This window comes from Tasmannia lanceolata, unplaced genomic scaffold (genome assembly GCF_043159265.1).
Source record: "Tasmannia lanceolata isolate RefF3 unplaced genomic scaffold, GAP_Taslan_0.1 ptg000015l, whole genome shotgun sequence".
NCBI lineage: Eukaryota > Viridiplantae > Streptophyta > Magnoliopsida > Canellales > Winteraceae > Tasmannia > Tasmannia lanceolata.
In genome coordinates, this window is record NW_027518692.1 from 54,224,267 (window position 1) to 54,248,607 (window position 24,341).

Below are 24,341 nucleotides of genomic sequence, written 5' to 3' on the forward strand. Positions count from 1 at the left end.
TTATGACTAGGGAAGGCTCCTTTTGTTTGCTTGATGAGTCAGGTTCCGCCCATTCGACTGGCAAAGTTCATGAGCTGGTGTTCCTTCATAGGATCTCAATCAAAATGAGAAAGTGCATTCCGCTATACAGATCAAATGTCATTTCTAGTCGGAAATACAATACGAGGGTTCATGACTAAGCTAGAGTTAGAGGTACAAGCAGAGACCATTGGGCGAGGGAGATACTGCCAAAAACTAGGAATTCTAATCTCCATGAAGAAGGAGTCACTCATTTCAATGCTCCCCTTCAACGACGAAAGCTGTTGAAGGAAGAAAGCAACAAGGAAAACCACTACTTCTGACATTGAGAAAGACCAACTCCCCGGGGCAAACCGAGGAAAGAACTCAACAACTCATCCAATTCATTATACAATAATCAAATCGTGACCTAGAGTGAAATATTCAAATCTATCCCCATCCCCCAACGTATAGCCCCCCACTTCCTCGAGTCGGTACAAACCGGGGAAGTAGTTTCAATCCTCCGATTATGCATCTGATGTGTGTCTTTGTTAAAATGTATGCCCTAAAAGCTAATTCTACATTTCTACTCGTATTGAAATTTATATGTAATGAATGAATTGTTTCTTCCCTATAAATGGTGTATAGAGAAATATTTCCCTAGAACAAAATTTCCGTCAGAAATATTTTTCTTGCAATCGGAATAGGGCAAGAGACAAAAACGGACCGAAAAGTAATTCGGAGCAGGGAGTATGGGACTAAGCATTTCTAGTAGTAAATTAAAATGTGCCAATTGAACGGTCTCATCAACCATTCAAGGTGGGACCCACAGCGGACATAAACCGCCCATGTGCCCGATCTGGCCTACGTTCCTCGTGACCTTGTGGACTGGGCATGCCACGTGTGAACCCTAAAATATCTACCGTAGATTATGGCTGGCTAAAACTCATTTCCCCGAAAAAAGACGAAATAAGAATAAGAAGAATAACAATCCAATTCGTATTCCACATTGTAGTGGAAGAATCCGAACCCGAACCCGAACCCGAACCCGGTATAAAAGAATACCAAAAAAGAAAAGAACAGAAACCCTAACCTTTGAGGAAAAAAAAGGCAAGCAGGAAGAAAGAAAAGAAGAAGAAAAGCGGCAGCGAAAGGAAAATCCTTCTCTCCTCTTTCTCACTTTCTCTCGTTGTGAATGTTGGAGTCTCGCGTTTTCATGAGGGCAACCGCGCGTATTCCATCCGCGCGTTTATCCTCTGATTCTGCTTCTTCTTCTTCCTTTGGATCTTGTTCTCAAGGCTGGTATTATCGCTGCCTAGGCCCCGATCCTTGAACTTTTTCCCACCCCTCATTGTCTTCTCTTTTTTAGGGTTTCTTTTTTCTCTTATTCTTTTCTCGAAGAAAAATAAAGTTTTGATTCGATCGATCGAAAAAATATGTCGATTCTGTTACAGAAACAGAGGAAGAACCACAATCAATCTCAGAAGGGAAACCGATTTCTGATTACGATCAATGTTCTTGGAAGTGCGGGGCCTATTCGATTTCTCGTGAACGAGGAGGAGCTAGTTGCTACGGTTATTGATACTGCCCTAAGATCCTACGCTCGCGAGGGTCGCCTCCCTGTGCTTGGATCTGATCTCAATAATTTCTTCCTTTACTGCGCTAATGCTGGATCTGACGGTAAGAAATAGCTCAAATCCGAATTCTCTTTTTCGCTTTTCTTCTCTCTGATGATCTGCTTTTGATCCTTGTTCTGTTTCTCTCTTTTTCTTTTTCTTTTTGTTATTTTTAAATTTTATGGTGATACGGCGTAGAAGAAAAAGACAGGTTGATTCGCGGAAACCTAAACCTGTAACTGATATGATAATTTTCATTATTCTTTCTCCCTTCTTTGTACTAATTCTACCCTAATTATGCTTTTTTTTTTTTGTTAATGATCTGCTTTCAATCCTTGTTCCTTTTTTCTTTTTCTTTTTTGGTTAGATGCCTAATTGACCATAACACAAATAACGAAAAAGATTGAAAAAGATGGGGCTGAAACATAAGTTTCTGTGGTTGCAAATTGTCTTCTATTTTTTTTATTGTTATTTTTAAATAATATGGTGATAATGCACTGCTCTATAGAATAAAAATAAAACTAGATATAAATGAAGAATAGAAGAAAGAAGAGTAGGTTAATTCCAGGAAACCTAAACCTCCAACAATAATTAACAAAACGCTGTTTTAAACATCATTTTATGAAAAAAATAGGTTTTATTGGTGTGAAAAAAAAAAACTCCATTTTTTGTGGAAAACATTGTAGAAAATGTTTTAAACACGTTTAAAATGTGGTTTAGACGTATTAAATGCGTTTTTTTGGCCAACTTTCTAACTTTGCCCCCGCTATGTTTTATAAATGACAAAATTTTAAATGCATTTTTTATGTTTCAATTTTTTTACTAATCTTTTTTTGAACCAATACCGTATTAAACTCGAATTTTTCTCCTTTTTTTTTCTGTATCATGTCGTGCTAACTATGTCCAACTGTTATTGATAAATTTTTATATTCTTTCTCGTACAATCAAGCTCTTCTTTATACTAATTCTATCCTGATTAACTCCTTCCATCAAGCAAATAATTACTCCCTAAATCAAGCAACTACAATGCACAATTATTCCCTAAAACAAGCAATTATAGTTGTGGAAACTCATAAAATACGGAATAAAGATAATATATAGGAAGGTTTCTAACATATGAAAATGGATTTGCAGCTTTGAGTCCTTGGGAAGCAATTGGTTCCCGCGGCGGCAGGAATTTTGTGCTGTACAAGAAACAACCACAGACACAGATGACTGACAGTGAGGGTGGCTCCGCTGCGGCAACATCGGTTCTTGGCAGGAAAGGTAGCGGGAGTTGGAAGGCGTGGCTCAACAAATCTCTCAATTTCAAGATCTCTTCTCACTGATGAACTGATGATCTCAATAAAATCCAAGATAAGATTGCTGCTTAGTTTGCTTCTTTGTTTACTTGTCTTGTGTCGATCTGTGCTCTGTTCCTCATCTGTTTGAGGGATATTGACGATAATGGTTGATTATGTCTTTGAGAAAAGAGCTTGTTAGGGATTTTCTTGTTTGGTAATTGGTAATTCCCGACTTACGTTGTATTGGTTGAGATTCTCTATTATTAGTTCGTTTTGAGATTGCTTTGATTGTTGAGGATTATGTGGCTGCTCCCTCTCTCTCTCTCTCACTCTTGCTTAATCTTCTTAGATTAGATTGCTGATCTCTGTGGCAATGTTAAATTGAGCAATTTGGGATTGCTTTGCATTGGAACGACTTAGATTTTCATCTGTATAATTCTCGTTTGAGTTTTGACTACTAACACACGAATTTTGAAAATTATAAATTTCTTACGTGGTTTGCTTTGGTAAAAAACAAAGCAATTCCCACATTGTCCCCCAGTATTCACCATGGAAATGGAATTGAATGGAAAATGGGAGAGAAGAGTGCAGAAGAAACTAACACATGTTAGCGATTTTTTTTAGGGGATGCTCCTGCATCAATCTCCCCTTCTTGAAAGAACTCGTCTTCGAGTTCCCCATCAGCCTCACCAACGCGGTATTCCGCCTAGGCCAAATATGTAAGTGACCCACTCCCTTAGTAGGAGTAGAAGGCCATCAAAATCGCCCATGATAAAATCATCCGAAACAGCCCATCCTAGCAAGTACGGTGGAATGGGGTAGTGACAATTTGGTTCAATCCAATGTTCGACTGAAAATGATAGAGAAGTAGTGGCCCGCCATGCCAACTCGCTACGAACACCATAGGCAATACCATCTTAACATGATCGACCCGCCAATATCTCCTCTGTAACTGTAACTTTATAACCATATGTAATGTCTGTGCCCTCATGCCTCTCGTGTGTAACTTCTGCAACTATTGGCACCTCATCTGCATCACTGATCACGACAATATCTGTCAACTCCATAGGCTTTGTATTTGCAATCTCTTCAATAGGCTCGGACTCGGTATGCTCGACAACAAGATCGCCACTAGCGTCATCAATGTCGGCCTCAACACTAATAACAACTAGCCCACCACTAGAATCATCAATGTTGCTAGTCCCAAGATCATCACTGTCTGTGCCTGGCTCTAGGGTAGTAGTCTCCTTTACTGTACCATTACACTCTTGCTGTCTGGCATCGTCGTCATCAATGGTTGTAGCAATAGGTGGAGGTGGCCATCGAGTCGGACAGCTCCACATGTCATGATCAAGCATACAACATCAAATGTGTAGAACTGACGGTGGTGGTGATGGAATCAATTCCTGCCCAAGTACCTTTTTCATTTCCTTCCATGTCTGAATTGGAGGCTTGTCGAAGTCTCGTCGCCGATTTGTTAAAGTACACCACCAATTTCGGGTATCACCTCGAAATTTCGATGCGGCGAAGGGTACCTGTCTCTATAGAATGACCTTCTTATTGTTGAAAACCCACTCAACGGTGCACATCCAACCATCGATCTCGTTGGTTTCCTGTCCCCAATGAAATTCAGGGATCTCCACTCGTCTATCACCGTATGTGCATGAAGAAGGCCTATGGACTGATCTCTCTGTGAAGTCATGCTCATAGTCATTTCCCATACACCTATCCCGCTCCCCTTCTTGAAAAGAATGCTTACATAAGGAAAGGGAATTGGTGTGCTTTGCAGTCATGTATCCAACTATTCAAAGCTTTGCAAAAACTAACCTTAGCTGAGAATGATTTCGATGTAGCTCGGTGTGGTATGTAGAGGACTAAAACTGTTTAGCGAGTTAAATGGCAAGGTTGATTGTTAACAGCCTGCAAGATTCATCACATTCTGCTTAGGAAAAGGTAGCTTGCACAAGAGCAGATTACTCGAGTAGCAGCAGGTTGCTTTAGAAAGGCTAATGTGTAGGAATGTTGCACAGATCCATGGCGGACCCCTTACCCCAAAAGAAGTCCTAATGCAAAACAATGGAAACCTGAATATAGGAGTAATTGGTCAGTGGGAGCTTCACAATGGAATAGTCTACCACAGCAGAATCAACTTTCAACTAATAGGGTCTCGGTTGGATGGATTGCACTGCCAAGCAACACACTTGTCCACTTGAGTTTCTTTCAAAGATCTGACAAGTGTAAAGCACCAAAACTTCTACAAATGGAATCCAATTCAGAACTCATTGGATAATTTAAGAATGCTTCAGATGTTTCAGATAATTGACACGATAGCACTAAGTCTGAAATGAGAGTTGAAAGAAAACTCTGGGAAGAAGCTTCAGATAGGCTACCTTTCACACGATCTTGAACATATGCCTATCACGCAGAATTATAGAACTGGCTTTTGAAACACTGTTGGAATTCCAATCTGCATAGTATTCTCAGTGATTCTGAACCTTTGAAGGATACTTCAATTCTAAGTAACACACAACGAGCACATTTATGGACAGAACTGTGTGGACAATTCCTTAGCAACCAGATTTAGAATCCTCTTGGATCAGATCCAAAATGATCTTGGTAGAACATAAAATCTAGGACATGTGGCCAATGACAATGGCAATATCTACCAGAAGATGATTAGTTTTTTACTTTTTTAAGGAAATTTACACGAAAAACAACATGCAGCATCCTTAATTGCATGCACATCAACGCGACATCCCAAATGAAACAGAGAAGATGGAGACCTGGCACCCCCTTTGAAAAGTTAGAGCTAACATCTGTTCCCATCTGGATTCATCTTCCCGGCCTTCCATTTGAATTTTGGAGCACCAAGGGCATCAGCAAAATAGCAAGCTTCATTGGTAACCCTTTATATATGGACACCCAAACCTCTGAAACAACTAGACTAAATTTTGCTAGACTATGTGTTGAAGTGGAAGCAGGGGCTTCCTATCCTGAATTCATCCTTAGACACTCCTCCACCGTAATACACTACGAATCTGTAGAATACGATTGGAAACGAGTAGCTTGTAAGCAGTGCCAAAATTTTAGCCGCTCTTCTGAAGCCTGTCACAAATCTGTGCCCACTCTGAATGTTAAAAAACCCCAGCAAGTTTGGAGACCCATTCGCAATTCAGCCCAGATCCCCAACCAAAACGGAGCCTCTTCAAATGAATCCCTGGACAAGGCAGAAATCCATCCGCCCGAGAAGATCATGGAAGATCCATCCCCAAAAACTCAAAAGAAAGATGCTGAACCTGTTACCGGAATTGGCTCTCACAATCCTTTCTCAGCTCTTGAAATTATTGCAGAGGATAACAACCTGGAAGTGGATGTTGATTCAGATAGCCTCATACTGAAGCAGATATGGAAATCCATCAAGTCAGCCCATCACACCTGCATGATCTCAGAGACAAACATCTAGCTTCCAGTGCATCTAATCAGTCCCAAACCCAATCAACTCTAACTCAGAACCTGCCCATCCCAAGCATTGGTAAGGGCTCTGGTTGTCGGCATGCTACTCATGCTCCTGCTGAATGATCAGATTGAAGGCATTTTCCAATTCGGTATTTCATGTTCTATTTTTCTTTGGTTTTTTATGCTTTCTTTTTGTTTCTTCTTGTATAACTCTCTGAAGTCCCCCATGTATTCTTGTTTCATCTCTTTCTAATGAATTCTGGTAGGGGCCCCAGCAAAAAAAAAAAAAAAAACTCCTAGTTCAAAGGTTTTCCAACAGTAGCAATAAGGAGGAACTAGTCACTGTCTTGGAACCAACAACATTCAGAGTTTCTCTAGCACCAAAAACTTTTTAAACTATGTGCCTTCAAAAGGGAAACTTGTTTGGAAGGAAACAAGATATACTAGAATCTATCCATAAGAAGGAAAAAAGCATGCAAATTCTAGGCCTCCTCACACGAATTATCCCAAACGGCAAGTATGCAGCATATGCATTTTAAAGGCAAAATTCATAGCTAACAGATCTATTCGAGAATGCTATTTTCTTCAAGCTTATAGCTGATCCTCATGTATTGAAGGTTTTGATAGATGCAATTCAATATTGAAGATGGAGTAAGAAATTACCTGTAATTCGGTGAAGTTCAAGCAATGAAGAACCAAAATTGTAACGATCAGATAACAAAGCTTCGGAGACACAGTGATGGCAGACTTTGCATTCCTTTTGTAACTAAGAGCATTCACTTAGATCTGGAGCTTGCACGAATCAAGCTTCTAATAAGCATGGAAATGAAGGAAGCTTTTGAATTCAACCGTCCCAACGGGATCAAAAGAAAAATCAAACCTCCTGAAACTTGAATGAGGTCTGTCCTTAATGAAAATGAGTAGAAGGTTCAGAAATGCATCCAAGATAAGGTAGTTAACGAACGTATTGTGCGTACAGAGATATCCTGAGTAGATCGTGAGCTTCAATGTTTATGAAGCTCAAATTCGAAAAGAAATGATTGCTCAATTGCAGATGAACACGGTTACACAACATGCAAGCATATCACGAACAAACAACATGTGGATCCAATTTTCATCCATGAAGGGAGTTGGATACAGAAGGGGCCTTGCATTTTTGGAATTTTTCTTGAACTTCCTTGACGGAACTCAAAAATCTCACTATCAGAGATAAAATCCTTCTTTCTGGCAGTATTAGTGTGTTTAATGGACAGCAATCGAAAAACACTTCCCTAGATGAAATTTCCAGAGGAATTCAGTGAAAACTCACAGAAACATTCATATTCCAATAGCAACTTGTAGCATCACAAAAACAAGATCAGATCTATGATATTGTTTTCTTTCAATAGATTTGAGCTCCAATTTCTATTTTCTCTTCCAAGATCGGCTGAAATTGGGAAATTCCAGCAATCTATGCTCTAATGCCACTTGAGTAAGTGGGCGGAAGCGCCATCGGATTCTTCGAAAATGATCGGATCTCCAGTGAAAAAATCTAGATTCTTTCAAGGGGATCCAAGAACACTCAAATTGGATCTGAATCTTGCATTAAACAAGATGTAAATTGAAGGAAAAGATTAGAAAATCCTAATCTCAATTTCCAATTCCAAGAAGAAAATGCAAGGATAAAAGGGAAGAGAAAAATCTCTCCTAAGGATGAATCTCCACAATCTCAAATTCAAATCTCAAAAACTATTACAAATGGAGGGAAAAATCCCTTTTATAGACCACTGACAAGTAAAATGACTTAACTACCCCTAGTTAAGTGAAATGATATAAAAGGAGACATCCAACTAGTCTAATGACTAAACCACCCTACTACATGAGAAAATAACACAAATGATGAAAGCACGTAAAGAAAAACTACACTAGGGAGAAAATATGGGCTGATGTAGTGAATTCAGGGGATGCTCCTGCATCAGTTGTGATGATCTTATTCTACCTCCTTGCTGAGGACTTCCCGATTCCACATGTCCCCCTCTCAAAACAGTTAAATGTGTAATGGTATTATAGTGACGTCTTTTTTGGTAATAGTATGTGCACTCAATGTTAGTCTCTTGGGCTAGGTTACCAAGTTTTATTCTTTGTTGGAAACTGTATCACTATGTCCCAAGCTATGATTTGGCCGACACTTTGAATTTATTGCCGACACGCGTGTCGTGGCCGACATGACACCCGTGTCCACACATGTCGATACTCCTTTAGACACTTTTAAGTGTACTGCTAGAAGTGTCGGCAACTTTATATGTATGTATGTGGAGAAATTATATGATGCCCGACCGTGAAAATGTAAAGGGCGGGATGAGACAAAACCTGATGCCTTGGTTTTTGAACCAAGGAAAAGTCAAAAAGGGGCTTTCTCTTGGATTAAAAATCAAGGGAGAGATGGTTCTCTCTCTCCGCCCTTTACGTTTTCACTGTCGGGCATCATATAAGTTCTCATGTATGTGTATGAGTGTGACACTATTTCTAGATTTTTAGGGGTTGGCACGTCAGATACCTCATATCCGTGTTGAAACTCGGCATACAAATCCATGTCAACAAATCATGATTATATGTTCTTCCTATTTTAGGCGTGTCCCCGTTTCTAAAATTTGGGAGTTCGCCATGTACGACACTTCGTGTCTGTGTCGACAGGCGACACTCGTGTCCGTGTCCACAAATCATAGGTCCCAAGAGATTCGGAAGTTTTGTCTTCCTCCGATTACATTGATAGAAGCACGGGGATCATGCCATTTCAAAGGGGGTTACCATATCATCAATCCGTGGAATTGTGTAAAACTTTTAACGCTTCTGGATACGGCACTTATGTGCTATGTAACCGACGTGTGTGTGCATTTAATTTTCCCCTAGCTCATAGCTGGGATTCCAGATTGTGATACCGTCAATCACTGTACACAAAACAGCATTTAATTTACAAACCTTGATTATTTATTGATAAATATTGGATATGTCAATTTTAAGTATAATTTACTTCCAACTAATTTGGAGTAAAGAGTTAAAAAGAATGGTGTTGGCAAATGGGCGTGGAGTTTTGGTACGAAAAGAACTGTACTATGCCAATCGCCACTGTTGAAGAAGCTTAGGGTTCGTGCTCTAGGAAAAACAGAAGGAACCGTCTGAGTGAGATCTTGTTTTAGATTTTAAACCTCCTTTTCTTTATAAATTATAAAGATATCTTGTTGCTTAGACTTTCTCGAAAATGGCGCACAAAGAAGGGAGCATCTTCTCAAATTTCCTCAGACTATAGATGAAGCAACAATTATCTCTTTGGTTAGACACATCTTCTCCGGTTCATAGCCCATACATGAAGTAACAATTATCACTTTTGGTTTGCTCCCTCTGGAAAGAAGATTTAGTCCTCACCATTGTTATGTCCTTTATGGTGCAGATGCTTACGAGAGTATGTTGAGGACACCTCTATTGGTAGAAGGTAAGGTTGAATATTCATTTTTGGTGAGAAATTCACAATCGTTGATTAATTCTTTCTCTTCTCCCACCTTTTCTTTTAATAACTTGAAAAATGTATTCAGGCTTGCATTAGAATCATTTTTTCTTCTTTGGACATCTCTCTCTCTCTCTCTCTCTCTCTCTCTCTCTCTCTCTCTCTCTGTGTGTGTTTTTGAAGTGATTCTCTTCTGATCTCAAAATCCAATCATGTGATTTTAGCTTTTTTTTTTTAATTTGGATTCAATTGGTTGATCACGAAGTTTCTTCACGGTGATCTTTCTCTCAGTTTAAAAATGGGATAGGTATATCTTAAATGCACGTGATCATTTCGGTATCCGCATTTATACCCATATCTGTGTATCAATAGGTCTCAATGATTTAGATTGTAAATGGGTAGTAACAGTTCTAATTAGATCTATTAAGCCATAATTTGTTCATATCTAGGAAGTGAAAATTAAGTTGGTTCTGTTGGACATAATGAAGTTCATTTTGAAGGGTGTTATAGTTGCAATACTTCCCTCAAGGGTATCTGAGTGTTTTTATTCTTTAGGATTTGAGTTCTTTTTAGAACAGAAGCATTGTTAGACTCGGTGAAACTGAGTTTCACATGCACAAACTTCTAAATCTTAGAACTGATCTGAGAACTCCATCTGAAGAGATTCCTTCCCAGACTCTTCGCATGGAGCATGAACTATATTCCTGATCATGCATTCTTGGTATTTTAATTCATTAGATGGGTCGAGGAGAAAACAAATGCAATTGCTTTATTCTCAACCTCTTTCTTTAGTTCTCTACATTATCAGAGGATATTTCTCTGAAGGTCCCTTCTAGAATATTAATATTCGTCATATATTTGATTGTTTGCAATTTCTGTTAAATTTATAGAGGGTTTGAGGAGACCTGCGCCTGTTCATTTTAAACAGATGTGGTAATTAACTTGTGGAAATCAAAATCTTGGACATTGTCCTATAGTTCTCCATTTTTTAAAGTTAAAAGGTCTCACATGGAAGGAGAAACTTAGCAATTTAACATTTTTGGATTTCTTCAAAATTGTAGTTGGGAGACGAGAGAAGGAGGAGAGCTGCTGTTTCGCTTCTTTGTTAGAATCTTGGATTTTAAGCAAGAAATCCAGGTTTTAGAAATCTCTCCCCCATCCCGAGATTTCTAAAACCTGGAAACATGGGATGATCTCCTACTCTCTTGCTGACAGAAAGAAGGGAGAGAGATCAGAAAATGATGCCTGCTCTCTTCCTCCTCTTGTCTCCCATCTATAATTTTGAAGAAATCCAGGATTCTAAAATCCACGTATCCAAACTGCCCCTAAAAGTTTAGGCTAATCAGTCTATGGGTGTTGCAGTCCTATGTGGGGACCTGACTAGTATGGGACTAGGTGGGTGGGGACCTGACTAGTATGGGACTAGGTGGGCCCAGCCTGGTATTGGTTTTAAAGGGCCTAGCCTAATGTGTTCCATCAGTCCTGTGGCTTTTAGCATACTGGTTAGGTACCTAATGATAAGTGGAATCTAGAAGATTCTAAGAAAAGCCTTTTTTGGTAGGTAAGCTTGGATTGAACCTACGACAAAAAGGTTGAGGTACAAAGCCTCAAACCAATTGAACTCCAAACCCAACCCTGATTCTAGCAAAAGTCTCTCCCTTCAATGTAAAAACATTATGGGATCTTTGGTGACATCTAATCGAAACTGATTGGTGGAGGATCGAAAAATTTTAAATTGATTTGTGACAGAAATGACATGATTAACTTGGTTAAGAAATCATATATGAGAGATCTTATAAGTGGACCTTGAAAATGATTATGATTGTGGAGTGGCCTGCTCTTGAGAAGATGTGCTTCATCTTGAAATGGAAAAAGTTGGTGCATTGATGCATGTCTGTATTTTTCTGTTCTATTAAATGGTGGCCAACTTGGCTAATTTTGAATTTTAAAGGGTTTAACACAAGAGGGTTTGTCCCATTTCTGTTCACTCTGGCGTCTGAATTTATTGTTTATTCGTTTAGAAACAGTATTGAGTGGTTTTATGTTAGGTATTCAAGTCGCTATGGGGGGTTCCATACTATCCCATTCGTAAGATATGGATAGTACACTTTATAACATTTGCCTCAGTGGACCAGGCAATGAAATTCATTCAATTGTTTGATTGAGGAGATTAAGTCATTGGATTAATTGAAACAAAATTTTAGCCTCAGGAGTTTATACTAATGAGCTTTAATTGGCAAATTTAGCCACCATTATTAAGTGGAAAGGCAACTCCCTCTCAAATAATTATTTAGCCTAAAGAAATCTTCTATCAAATATCATCATTGGGTTCATGTTATTTAGAGAACAAAAATCCAGGCCGGAGGCTTGAAGTTCCATTTTCTCTATATTATGTTGGCGTTACTACCTTATTTCTTCTCACTATATGAAGCTTGTGTTTTAGCTGAGCTTTTTGGCCTCTCTATTCTAACTCAGGGTACTTTTTCGTAGTTAAAAGAAATGTTCAGATGCCTTACAATAAGTTCAGCAAGAATCCACACGAGTTTGAAGGGTGTAGGGGAGTGGATTTAAGTTTTTTCTTCCTTTTTTTGTCGGTCCATTGGGTGTTAAAGATTCATTTCAGGCAAGAGGTATTAGTTTTTAAGGAGGGTCTGAATCCCAAGAACCGTTTGCGGTGGAAACTTGATAATAAAAATTAACTTATTATAACCCATTTGTAACATCAGTTTGAGATTTGAGAGTACAGGTTAGGTTTGGATAATAGTGGAGGAGGTATGGCAACAACGTCAACGGGGGTTGCAATCTTTATATTATACCCGAAGGTACTAGTCAGAAAGATAAAGCGTGGTCCACTCTGGGCCAAAGAGCTTCCTAGAAAGATAAAACTTGATAAACCTCTTGAAACTGCATCGCAGTTCAAAAACATAGGGTTCCTTTTTTCTTATGGATACAAAATCAAGAGTTTCACACTTACAAAGAAGAGAAAATCAAAAAACATTTTATGTAGTGTGGAGCTGCTATTTTATTAAAAAAAAAACGAAAGAATTACAGAGAGTAAATATGTCGAGGGCATAACCAAATACCTAAAAATAACAAAAGTTTAATTCAACCCCATGTAAGATATCAGTTTGAGATTTGAGTGTAGAGGTTTGGGTTGGATAATCGTGGAGTATGTATGGCAATGACGGGGTTCCCTATCTTTATAACGCCACGAAACTGGTAAGAGAGATCAAGCTCAGTCCCCTCTGGTAATCTCCAATTGAAAGAATGTAAAAGTGAACCCAACACGAATGTTATTGACCTTTCGGCCAATGAAATTCCCGGACATATCCTCCTCCCAGACCCAAATGGAAAATATCGGAAATCATTGCCTCTGAAGTCCCAAAGAGAAGGGTCCCTATATATTGCCCATAGGTTCACGAAAACACCGGCATCCTTTGGGATGGTGTAACCACCCACGACGCATGATTCACTTGGAGTGTGAGGGATCAAGAACCCATTTGGCGGATGCAAACGAAGTGTTTCTTTCACCACCGCATCTAAATAATGCAATTTGCTTAAGTGATAATCTTCTAGAATGTTATCCTTCCCCACCACCGCATCTATTTCCTCTTGAACTTTCTTGATGGTCTCAGGCTTGTGAATCATCTCGGCCATAGCCCACTATAATGCGGTTGAACTTGTGTCTACTCCACCAGTACCGACCAGATCCTACACCAATAAAACAAACAAACAAACATAAGGTTGAGAAATATATTTCCACATGATGCTTTATAAATAAATCACAATTATGCTACGAAGAAGATTACCATTAATAGAGCCTTGATGTGGGTCATGGTCAAGGGCGTTTTGGGATCTCCTTGCTCCTTAATCTTCAAAAGGATGTTGAGGTGAAAATGTTGAAGAGAGCTCGAATCCCCAAAATCACTGTAAAAATGGTCTAATCCTCTTAAACAGGGTCCTCAGTGATTAGGTGATAAAAATAAGCAAAATTTTTGAACCGGTAATAATGCTGCCCAATCCAATATATCAGGTGATAAATTGTAAGAAATACAAAGATACTAGCATTCTTGTCCCATGCTATGCATGTTTTGATGTGTGTAAAATAATAGGCCACACCCATCAAAACATGAAGTTTAAAATGGTGGGCCCCACCCTATACAAGGACTTGGTAGAAATCGTGGGACCCACCCTATCATCCATGCATGGGTTTAAGAGGAGTTGGTGGGACTCACCCTATCAAAACATGGTGTAAAACGGTGGGCCCCATGGCAAGCATGGGTTTGGGTAGACAGTGAGTCAATATTAAAACATGAGGTGCAAAATGGGGGCCCGCCCATGGTATGCATGGGTGTAAAATGATGTGCCTCATGTCATCAAAACATGTGTTGTAAAATGGTGGGCCCACGGCCCCCACCCATGCTATGCATGAGGTGTAAAAAAAAGCTAACAAAGAAAAAAATTCCAATAAAAATTTTCCATTCCAATAAAAATTTCCATGAAATGTAAACGAATGACGAAGGAAAGAAACATTCTTGTTGAGGTCAAGAAACCGTGTGATTGCCTTTTCAAAAAAAAAAGAAACCGTGTGATTGACACGCTGGATTAGCCACCACCCTTCTCGACTTGAATGATTAGGGAAACGATATATTATTGGCCCCCGTTTCTTCCCCGGTCACCTCCTTTTGTCTAAGGCTTTTAGTGTAAAAAGAGTCGACTAAAGAGCAGACATATATCACTTCCCAATGACTAAGGTGTCTTGGTCCCTCCTCCTTTCGAATAACGCGTGGATTTAGGTGAAGATACCGTGGGATTTGACTGGGACTCAAAATGGAAGAAACATTCATGATCTCTCCATCGTAGATGACACTTTTTTTTTGTCTTATATCAACTGTTTGCAAAAAACGTGGACTACGACTTGGACTAGCCTACGGGTCTTACACTTTCATGAACAGGTCAAACTCAATATATTATTTGCACTTGCAGTCTCTTTAGATGGACTAGTATTATAAATAGAGAAGCACCCTCCTTCACAATCATCATCAAATTGGTTTTCCAGAATTTCATTGCTTCTGTTTTTGTTTTTTCAGAGGTTGCATTGCTTTCACTTTGTGAAGAAAAATTATGTTTTCAAATCCTTCACAAGTGTGGTCATGGTGGCTGGACGGGAGGCAGCAAAAAGATGTGGTCCTCTTGTTTTCCATTACAATTGTTGCGATTTCTTGGATTTCATGGATGATTAACAAGTCGAGAAAGGGGACAACTTTGTCATTGCCACCAGGCCCACGAGGCTTACCATTGATTGGTAACCTTCCCTTCCTTGAACCCGATCTCCACCGTTATTTCACAAAATTATCTGGGATCTATGGCCCAATCTTCAAGCTCCGACTCGGCAACAAGATCATGGTCGTGTTGGGTTCCCCAGCCATGGCGAAGGAGGTACTCAAAGACCATGACACCATTTTTGCCAACCACGATAAAATGGCTGGGGCATTAGTTGCCACATATGGAGGCTCGGACATCGTGTGGAGTCCCTATGGTCCAAATTGGCGCATGCTCCGCAGAGTCTGCATCCAAGAGCTTCTCAATTCCGGTAGCCTTGAAGCTAGCAGTGTGTTCCGACGACAGGAGGTTCGTCGGACAATAAGCGACCTATATGCCAAAATTGAAACTCCGATAGATATCGGTGAGAAGTTAACTCAAACAATCTTTAATAGTATGACGAGCACTCTATGGGGTAGCACACTCAAGGGAGAGAGCGAGACTGGTGTCGCTGCAGAATTCCGACATGCGATGGGGGCGATGGGGAGTCTATTGGCGCAACCCAATATCTCTGATCTTTTTCCCACTCTGGCCAGGTTCGATATACAAGGCGTTGAGCGTAAGTTGAAGGATGTCATGTTGTGGTTTGATCGGATCTTTGATAACATACTAGATCAAAGGCTGAAAATGGATAAAGAGGTAGAAGATGAGAAATGCAAAAGCAAACACGGAAAGGATTTCCTCAACATCCTTTTGAAGATTAAGGAGCAAGGAGATCCCAAAACACCCTTGACCATGACCCACATCAAGGCCCTATTAATGGTAATTAATCTTCTTCTCAGCATAAATGTAATATATTTAGTAGACTTCTTGTCGTCATATATCATTTCCTTCACATTATTGCCACATATTTCTCAACCTTACGTTTGATTGTTTTGTTGGTGTAGGATCTGGTAGGGGGTGGAGTTGACACGAGCTCAACCACATTAGAGTGGGCCATGGCCGAGATGATTCACAAGCCTGAGACCATCAAGAAAGTTCAAGAGGAAATAGAAGCGGTGGTGGGGAAGGATAACATTCTAGAAGATTATCACTTAAGCAAATTGCATTATTTAGATGCGGTGGTTAAAGAAACACTCCGTTTGCATCCGCCAAATGGGTTCTTGATCCCTCACACTCCAAGTGAATCATGTGTCGTGGGTGGTTACACCATCCCAAAGGATGCTGGTGTCTTCGTGAACCTCTGGGCAATACATAGGGACCCTTCTCTTTGGGAGAATCCCTTAGAGTTTGATCCGGCGAGGTTCTTAACTCCAGACAACAAATGGGACTTTAGAGGCAATGATTTTCGATATTTTCCATTTGGGTCAGGGAGGAGGATATGCCCAGGGATTTCACTAGCCGAAAGGTCAATAACATTCGTATTGGGCTCACTCTTGCATTCTTTCAATTGGCGATTACCAGAGGGGACTAAGCTTGATCTCTCCGACCAGTTTCGTGGCGTTATAAAGATAGGGAACCCCGTGGTCGCTATACCCACTCCACGATTATCCAACCCAAACCTCTACACTCAAATCTCAAATTGATATCTTACACAAGGATTCTAGTAAGGCTGTGTTATTTTCATGTATTTGGCTATGCCCTAGGCATTTTTATGCTTTGTAATTCTTTTAACTTTTTTAATGAAATAGTAACTTCGCACTATATAAACTGTGTTTTGATTTATTTATTTTTTTGGTACGTTTGAAACTCTTAACTTTTTTCCTACGAAATAAAGGGAAGCTATATTTTTGAAATGTGATGCACTTTCAAGAGGTTTTTACAATGTATATACCTTTGTACATTCTTGTTTGTGTGTATGCAGTAGGGATGCAACTCAGGTCGGGTTGGGCAGGATTGAGGCCAACTTGAACCCAACCCAAGGAACCATTTACTCAACCCGAACCCGACCCAAGTTCCAACCCAATGAGGTTCAACCCGACCCAACCCGAGTTTTTAAGCTTACTAAAAACTAAAAAAAAAATGATGAAAAAATGTCGGGTTTCACTTGGGTCGGGTTGCCCAAGCCCTCAACCCGAACCCGAACCCGAACTCAACCCGGGTTAGTAAAACCCAACTGAAAGATACCCAGCCCAACCCGACTTTTTTCGGTTGAAACTGACCCGAATTGCACCACTAGTATGTAGGGATCTCATGCGCCTAGGCCCAAAGAGGACCACGCTTGATCTCTCTGACTAATTCCTTGGGGATATAAAATTTGCAAACCCCATAGTTGGCATACTGTAAGCCCAAGGGTTCAACTATTGGCAATTTTCTAATTCTTGTTTTGACAATTCCAAACACAAGTTGTTTACTTATGTGATTTAGTTGCACTAGTGAGTCTTTGCTTAGTTGAAGATATAATCAAAGACCATGCAGAGAACAAGTCAACGAGCATGGATCAAAAGCATCGGATTAAGTTAAAGATGAATGAAGCCAAAGGAAGTGATGAAGATCCAAGAAGTTGAAGAAGAAGACATGAAGAAGAAGATCAATGTGAACATCTAAAAGAGGATTTTTAGCAACCCCCATCTTGGGGTAAAATGACTACTACATCCAGCTTTGCCGAAGGCCAATCTACCCCTAGACCTCTATTCTTCAATGAGGCTAATTATGGGCATTGATAGGTGGCTCTGATCCGAAGTGGATCCACTGACACCCATTATCATGGGCATGGCACGAAGACCTGAAAGGATCCCACCCCACAACCCTAGCCATCAAAAAAGAAGAGAAAAGAAATAAATAAAGGGAAGCACAGATAACCTCTCGTATGTGCAACGATAATTTGTACTGAATGCAATCAACCATGAGCTTACCCGACTGGCGAGTGCCAGTTTCATATACACATTGAGGATAACCAAGGCCAATCCAGTCATGTTAGATGCTACAAAAAATAAAGGTGGGAAAGAATCTTCTTTTTCTAGTTTATTATTTTTTCCTGATCAGTGGAGATATAGAAATGAATCAACATAACCTCAAATGCCAGAGGAATGATGTCAATTAGGAGTCGTCAAAATCTAGCTCATGTAGCTGTTCATCTGTCCACTCTGTATGTGTAACTTTTGAAATTACCTGCTTAACTCTGCTGCCTCCACAGCTTTCATGGTTAGGCCCCTCACTCACAGTAGTCTTGCTACCTGCTGTACCTTCTGGCCGTGTTTTGTCCACCATCTCCTTGTCAAAGATAGGATCTCTTCTAACTGTCTCATTTGCAACTCCAGCTCCCTTGCTAATCAGTGACGACACCTCTGCCCTTGCTGGCCCAACAGTTATGAGTTCATCTGGAAATTCATAGGTCATAAGGTAAAATATCAAAATAACATCTACAAGCATAGAAGTTTGGCCACAGAAGGAAACAAACTCGAAAAAAGAACATTGACCACCTGCACCAGAAGCTGCACATCTAACTGAAGATGCAGGAAACCTTTGTTGTGGAGGAGGTCCACTGTCTTTACTAATTATCTGAAATATAAATTATTGTCAATTTGTTACCTATGCAAAAAAAAAGTAAAAAACACTATGGGGTGTTCCTTATCAGCATTTGAACATGTTACTCATTTGCCTAAAAGAAGTATTGACTTTGATGCAGAATGATAGAAAAAGTTTGGTTTTTTGAGAACTGGGTGATCTATAAACCAGTGAAGATACACTTGATCATCAAGCAGTCACAGAGGGCAGTATGGGGAATTTCACAATTACATATTTGGTTCATAAGGAATACTTGATAAAGTACGATTCTACTCTCAGTAAATCACCAAAACGACAACCGAATAAATTGGGTTGCAACCAGATTTAACAACTTTCTCCCATGGTTTACGTGGAAACAGGAGCACCCTAATTCTTCTCAAAAAATCAGTGTTACGTTATGTCTGCACCAATTTGCAATTTCCTGGATGATCACAATTCTTCTATAGCAGAGTTTCAGCTTAAATGTCTTTTTCTGTGAAGCTTCTCCAGTACAATAGTATGGTGCTGATATGTCGACCCCCAAAAATTAGCACTTTCCAGCCCATGTTGTTTGTCATTCTCTATGACAGGCTCTTATATGCACACTTGCCATGGCTCCCCTCTTTCTCATCAAACCCTACAAAGCGAGCTCTAAAACCTGATGTAGGTCCTTAAGGGAAAGATTTAAAGAGAAAAGGAGGGCGACAGAATTGTAAATCTGTTAGGATAGATAAAACTCAAAGGGAAATGATAAATGCGCCCTTTTTCATCACTTGGGACACCCAGCTGCATTTTACGTGGCAATCAGGTCACTTAATTCCTTCAAATGCGAAGTACATCAGCCCCTTTGCAGTCATAGATACACTGTAGCTACATTGTAGCTGGGTGTCCCAAGTGATGAAAAGGGGCGCATTTATCATTTCCCAACTCAAAACATGTGATAATTGTAAATCTGTTTTATTTTAAAAAAAATAGATTAAAGTGATCTAGAAGTGTCACAATGAATCCTAAAGTATCCGACACAAGTACACAAGTGCTTCAACGATTCAGAAGAATCAATGTAACATAGTGGAGAAAAGATTAGAAGATTTGACGCTTGAGAAAAGGGTTGGTTTGCAAACAAAAGAGAAGGGTTTGTGAAAGAAAAAGAGCAGGGTTTGTAAAAGGAAGATCCCATTTTCAAATGGAAGGAAAAAAGAGAACTGAAATAAGGGGATATTGCTAACTTTCATGCAGGGAGGAAATATTTGATTTGCAACAAACCTTGCTATGATACCATGTGAAGAATCCGATGATGAAGAAGGATGAAAGAGAAGAAGAGAGGGATGGGGGAAGCCACACAATTCGTGTGGTTTGGTGGCCTGCATTGTCATAACGAAGGAGATTCTATGGAAGATTACCCCATATGTAGTTCTATGGAGTATTTGGTATGAAAGAACCAAACGTATTTTCCAAGAATTGCATAAGCCTGTTGGTTTCTTAACTTTGACCCAAACTATCCACTGTCAAGTAGGTTGTGCCCTCATGGCAAGTAAAGAATTTCGCATCTATTGGTTGGTTATGTATTTCATAGTTGAAAATTGATAGGATGACCAATATGTGCCTAAAGGCCCTAAACAGAACCAATGAGAGATGGAGTCCACCCCCTTCGAATTATATTACGCTTAATTTTGGTACAGGTTATAAAGGAAATACAAGTTAGTTTGGAATTGGAGGGACTTAGAACCATAAGGGAGAGACCATTAAAGTTTCTAATGTGATCGGTGTTAAGGTTGAAAAGGAAGTCGGGCTCTATTCACTGGTCTTCGTATTATCAATGAAAATCTCTAAAATTAACTTGACATGATCCAACAAAATATAACCAAAATAGAAAAATGTGTTAGACTATAATCCCCAAAGCTGTTACTCAAAAATAAGCCCAAATGGTAAAACCTAGCCTACTTCAAATATCCAAAAGCTCGGGTAGCACTTTGAATGAAGAAAGATGAACTGGTAACATTCAAATTCCCCAAAATTCAAACCCTCTTGCATTCAACAAATAAGAAAACAAACTACAAAAATAAAACAACAAATTACTAAAATCAAATGAGTTGATGAATCAAATATTTAAATGTACCATTTTACTCAAGGCTTAACCAATTTATTGATTTTTGGAGGGGTCCAATCGCATCCCATTTGACTCAGTTTTGGACCAGGAGAACCCAAGACATCCATAATCCAACATGGTGATTTTAAAATCATTACACCCACTCCCTCAATGTTGCATCTGCTCTTGTGCTCATGAATCATATGCATCATCAGATATGCTTACTCTTTACTCTAGTTGATCCCTCTCATACCAAGACATTCTACCTCACTTTGCCATCGGCACCAATTTGTTTTGCTCCTCATATCTCCATGACAGTTCCACCCTCAGCATGATTACCCACCCTATAGTAAGTAGCATCATTTAAAAAGCAAGAGCGCCTATGCAAATAATGTAAGCCTTCAGTTCATAAGGCACGTGATGTTATGCACAACTTCAGTTTATCCATGAAGCACAAAGAAGGTAGATGTTTGATCATTTAGGTGTCAATACTTGATAACCATAGTGTGTGACAGAATAGATTCAGGAGATCCCCAAAAATCTTTATGGGAGCTTAAGGGAGACTAAGGATTTGTCTCCATAGCAGCTAGATATGGAAGAGACTTGCAAGATCCCCGCAATTCTTTTCATGAGATTAAAAAATGAAGGAACTTGGAGTGCAAGCACTAACTTTATCTAAAAGCTGCAATAGCTGTACTGTAAGAGGCTTCCTTTGTTAGATGCGAAGTGTAGCAACCATGCTCAAGTTCAAAAATGTCAACCCACTTTCCAATTCCTTTCCCTATGGTTCGAACTTAAAAGATGAGGCTAACGTTATGTAATAGACTTAAAATACTCAACTATCATTAAAAATAGAGTAAAAACTCCATAGGAAAAGCCTAAAATCAAACAGAACATATTAAGCAACCTCTTAAAAACTCCATAGGAATTGACAGTTTAGTACCTAGCAAGCATCACCATCAATTATTTGATTAATTAACATAAGCAAAAGAAGAACAAAAAGAATATGCACCTTGACAACATTGTTCAGCGTGACATTGAGATAACGTGCAGAACGAGTAGGAGAGAATACAACCACCTGAAAGAAAGGTGCTTTACAGGTCATTAAACATATAAACACGACATGATTAGAGCTTAGCTTTCACTTAATTACAATAGTCATAGAAAAAGTGGATTAAGGAAGATCAGATGAAACCTGCTTGAGAATAACAACAGCACCAACCGATATGTCCCTCCCAAACTCGCTCTCTAAAAGAACTTTCCGATGGATGCTAGCACCGATAGTACCCGAAGGATCCTGAAATTTTAAAAAAAAATAAAAATTTAAGCCACACTAATTACAAAAATAAAGCTGCAGAGAAATTCAAATGCTAAATCAACATCATGTAAGTGAGTTGCCTTGAGAGTTACTATCAGATCACCAAGCCCATTCGGCGTGCAGGATTTTACAATTCCTACAACCTGAAAATCAATCCAACCATTGACAATATAAGAAATGTGAGTGAGATTAAGATTCCTGGAAATAAAGCTTTGGATATATACCTGAGGTATCCTGTCGGTACTTCGAATTGTATCGATCGAGCAGAGTAAAGGCGATCTCATAGCAAAATCCGCCTCAATTGCTAAAAGAGTACACCTTCAGAGACCATCCACAGCAAGAGGAACAGAATAGCAGAAAAAAGGAAAAGAAGTTACTTAAATGAGGGGTCTTCAATTCATACCGAGGAAATCCATGGCACAGAACCAGGGGTTTTGCTTGAAATCTTGATCTTCTGCGTCTAATTCCAGTCTCCCTAAATTGTGTTGGGAATTGCTTTGAGGGTTGAGAGATTGGCGGTGCATCGCGGCCTGAATGGCTCCGGCGGGTCCGGGGATGAGACGTGGAGGGGGGATTGAGGAAATGTCTGAATCTAGGGTTGCGGGGTTGGTGGTGTTGAGGGTGGATTGAGGTTGAGAAGGGCGAGGGAATTTGGAACAGGGTTGGAGAGAGAGGGAAAGGTGAGATGAAGGGGTCGAAAGCTGTACATTTGAGTAGAGGTCTGAGTCGTCCACGTCCAGTGCTTCCCACACCTCCATTTTCGATGTAGAAGGTTGTAAGGGTGTAGGGTGGGAAGTGGGAAACTGAAAAGCGGAAAGCGGGAAGAGTATTAGGTGTGGTGCATTTGAAACTTAGGTAGCTCGTGAATTTATAATCTCTTATAGTCTTTATTGCTCTGTTTGTTAAGAATTTGCACTTACGGGTGTAAATGGATATTTGAAAATTCGATTACCGTCCGCATCCAAATACGTTTAAAGCGAATATTATCCGGATCCGTTTCAAGCGGATATTATCCGAATCCATTTATGAGATATCCGGCTCTTAGCGGATGCGAATGGTATATCCGATCCATTTAACATCCGAATCCGAGGTAAATCCTTTTTATTTATTATTAATAATATCATTAATATTTATTTTTAGTAATAACACACTATCTTTTGTTTCTAAAAGAAAAGTGAATTTTCTTTTTAGACTCTGTTCACTTGCGTTCCCAGGAAAGCAAATCCTTAGAAAACAGCTTATTTTTTCCCTGACAAGACCTTGATAAGACAGAATTCTGATGTTCAGTTGCTTTCCAGGGAAGATAGAATTACACATGTGGAATATTTGCAAAAAAGAAAAAAATGACATGGAAAAGCCCATTTTCCCACCCTTTAGGGATTTCATTTCCTAATAAAAATACACGGATTTCGTTTCCCCGGAAAACTAGTGCAAAAAGAAGGGCAAGCAGTTTCCCTGGAAACTTTTTCCAACACAAGTGAACAGTCTAAAGAAACTTTTTCCAACGCAAGTGAACAGTCTAAGGAAACTTTATCCTGCACAGATTCCCTGGATTTCTTTTCCTAATGCCTAGGGGTGTAAATGGATATTCGAAAATTCGATTACCGTCCGCATCCGAATCCGTTTAAAGCGAACATTATCTGGATCCGTTTCAAGCGGATATTATCCGAATCCGTTTATGAGATATCCGGCTCTTAGCGGATGCGAATCTGGTAAATGGTATATCCGATCCGGTTAACATCTGAATCCGAAAAGTAAATCATTTTTATTTATTATTAATAATATCATTAATATTTATTTTTAGTAATGACACACTATCTTTTGTTTCTAAAAGAAAAGTGAATTTTCTTTTTAGAAAAAAAAAAAAGTGTTTTGGGTAGGAAATGAAGTAATCTCTCATTTTTAAAGGCATTCTTGGAGTTTGACATGGCTTCTTTATGAAGCAACAAATGTGGCCTGTAGGATGAAAGAGACAAATGGATGATGATGATTGAAAGAAGATGTCATAGTTTACAGAGAATTCTAAAGCAAAAAGGCCATCTAGGTCATTGATGGTAAATTGATGGCTCATATCAATTTTCCAACTTAGGATTATATAAAAACTCAAAATGTAATTAAAAGAGAGGACTTCTAAGGTTTGCAAGGAGAAACAAGAGAGAGGAGAAATGAGGAGGCTGAGACACCATCTTCAGCATTTCTTGGTGCCTCCAACCCCACAAAAATCCACCGCCGCCCGTCTCCACCTTCTCACAGCCACCTCCATCAACGCCAGTCACCTTCATCTCTAACCCAATCCACATCCACATCTCCATCCCCATTTCTCTTCATCTTTCACAGTCAGCACCCCCACTTCTCC

The 24,341-nt window shown here is 39.5% G+C and overlaps 3 protein-coding genes and 1 pseudogene across 3 annotated transcripts; 2 read left to right on the forward strand and 2 right to left on the reverse strand.

Moving 5' to 3' along the window:
* Window positions 1-1,003: 1,003 nt before the first annotated feature.
* LOC143892447 (uncharacterized protein At4g22758-like) lies at window positions 1,004-3,184 on the forward strand. Its single transcript, XM_077397068.1, has 2 exons — window positions 1,004-1,677; window positions 2,748-3,184. The coding sequence occupies exons 1-2, from the start codon at window positions 1,434-1,436 to the stop codon at window positions 2,939-2,941; spliced, it is 438 nt and encodes a 145-aa protein (XP_077253183.1). The 5' UTR covers window positions 1,004-1,433; the 3' UTR covers window positions 2,942-3,184.
* Window positions 3,185-12,956: 9,772 nt separating this feature from the next.
* LOC143892091 (cytochrome P450 98A1 pseudogene) lies at window positions 12,957-13,490 on the reverse strand (annotated as a pseudogene).
* Window positions 13,491-14,857: 1,367 nt separating this feature from the next.
* LOC143846050 (flavonoid 3'-monooxygenase CYP75B137-like) lies at window positions 14,858-16,805 on the forward strand. Its single transcript, XM_077354458.1, has 2 exons — window positions 14,858-15,917; window positions 16,043-16,805. The coding sequence occupies exons 1-2, from the start codon at window positions 14,958-14,960 to the stop codon at window positions 16,679-16,681; spliced, it is 1,599 nt and encodes a 532-aa protein (XP_077210573.1). The 5' UTR covers window positions 14,858-14,957; the 3' UTR covers window positions 16,682-16,805.
* A 924-nt stretch (window positions 16,806-17,729) lies between these two features.
* LOC143846051 (nuclear localized protein) lies at window positions 17,730-22,814 on the reverse strand. The gene is made up of 8 exons (XM_077354459.1): window positions 22,389-22,814; window positions 22,210-22,289; window positions 22,066-22,128; window positions 21,863-21,964; window positions 21,680-21,745; window positions 18,518-18,596; window positions 18,207-18,415; window positions 17,730-17,844 (listed from the first exon to the last, which is right to left on the reverse strand). Exons 1-8 carry the CDS (start codon window positions 22,741-22,743, stop codon window positions 17,800-17,802), a joined length of 999 nt encoding a protein of 332 aa, XP_077210574.1. The 5' UTR covers window positions 22,744-22,814; the 3' UTR covers window positions 17,730-17,799.
* Between the last annotated feature and the right edge of the window lie 1,527 nt (window positions 22,815-24,341).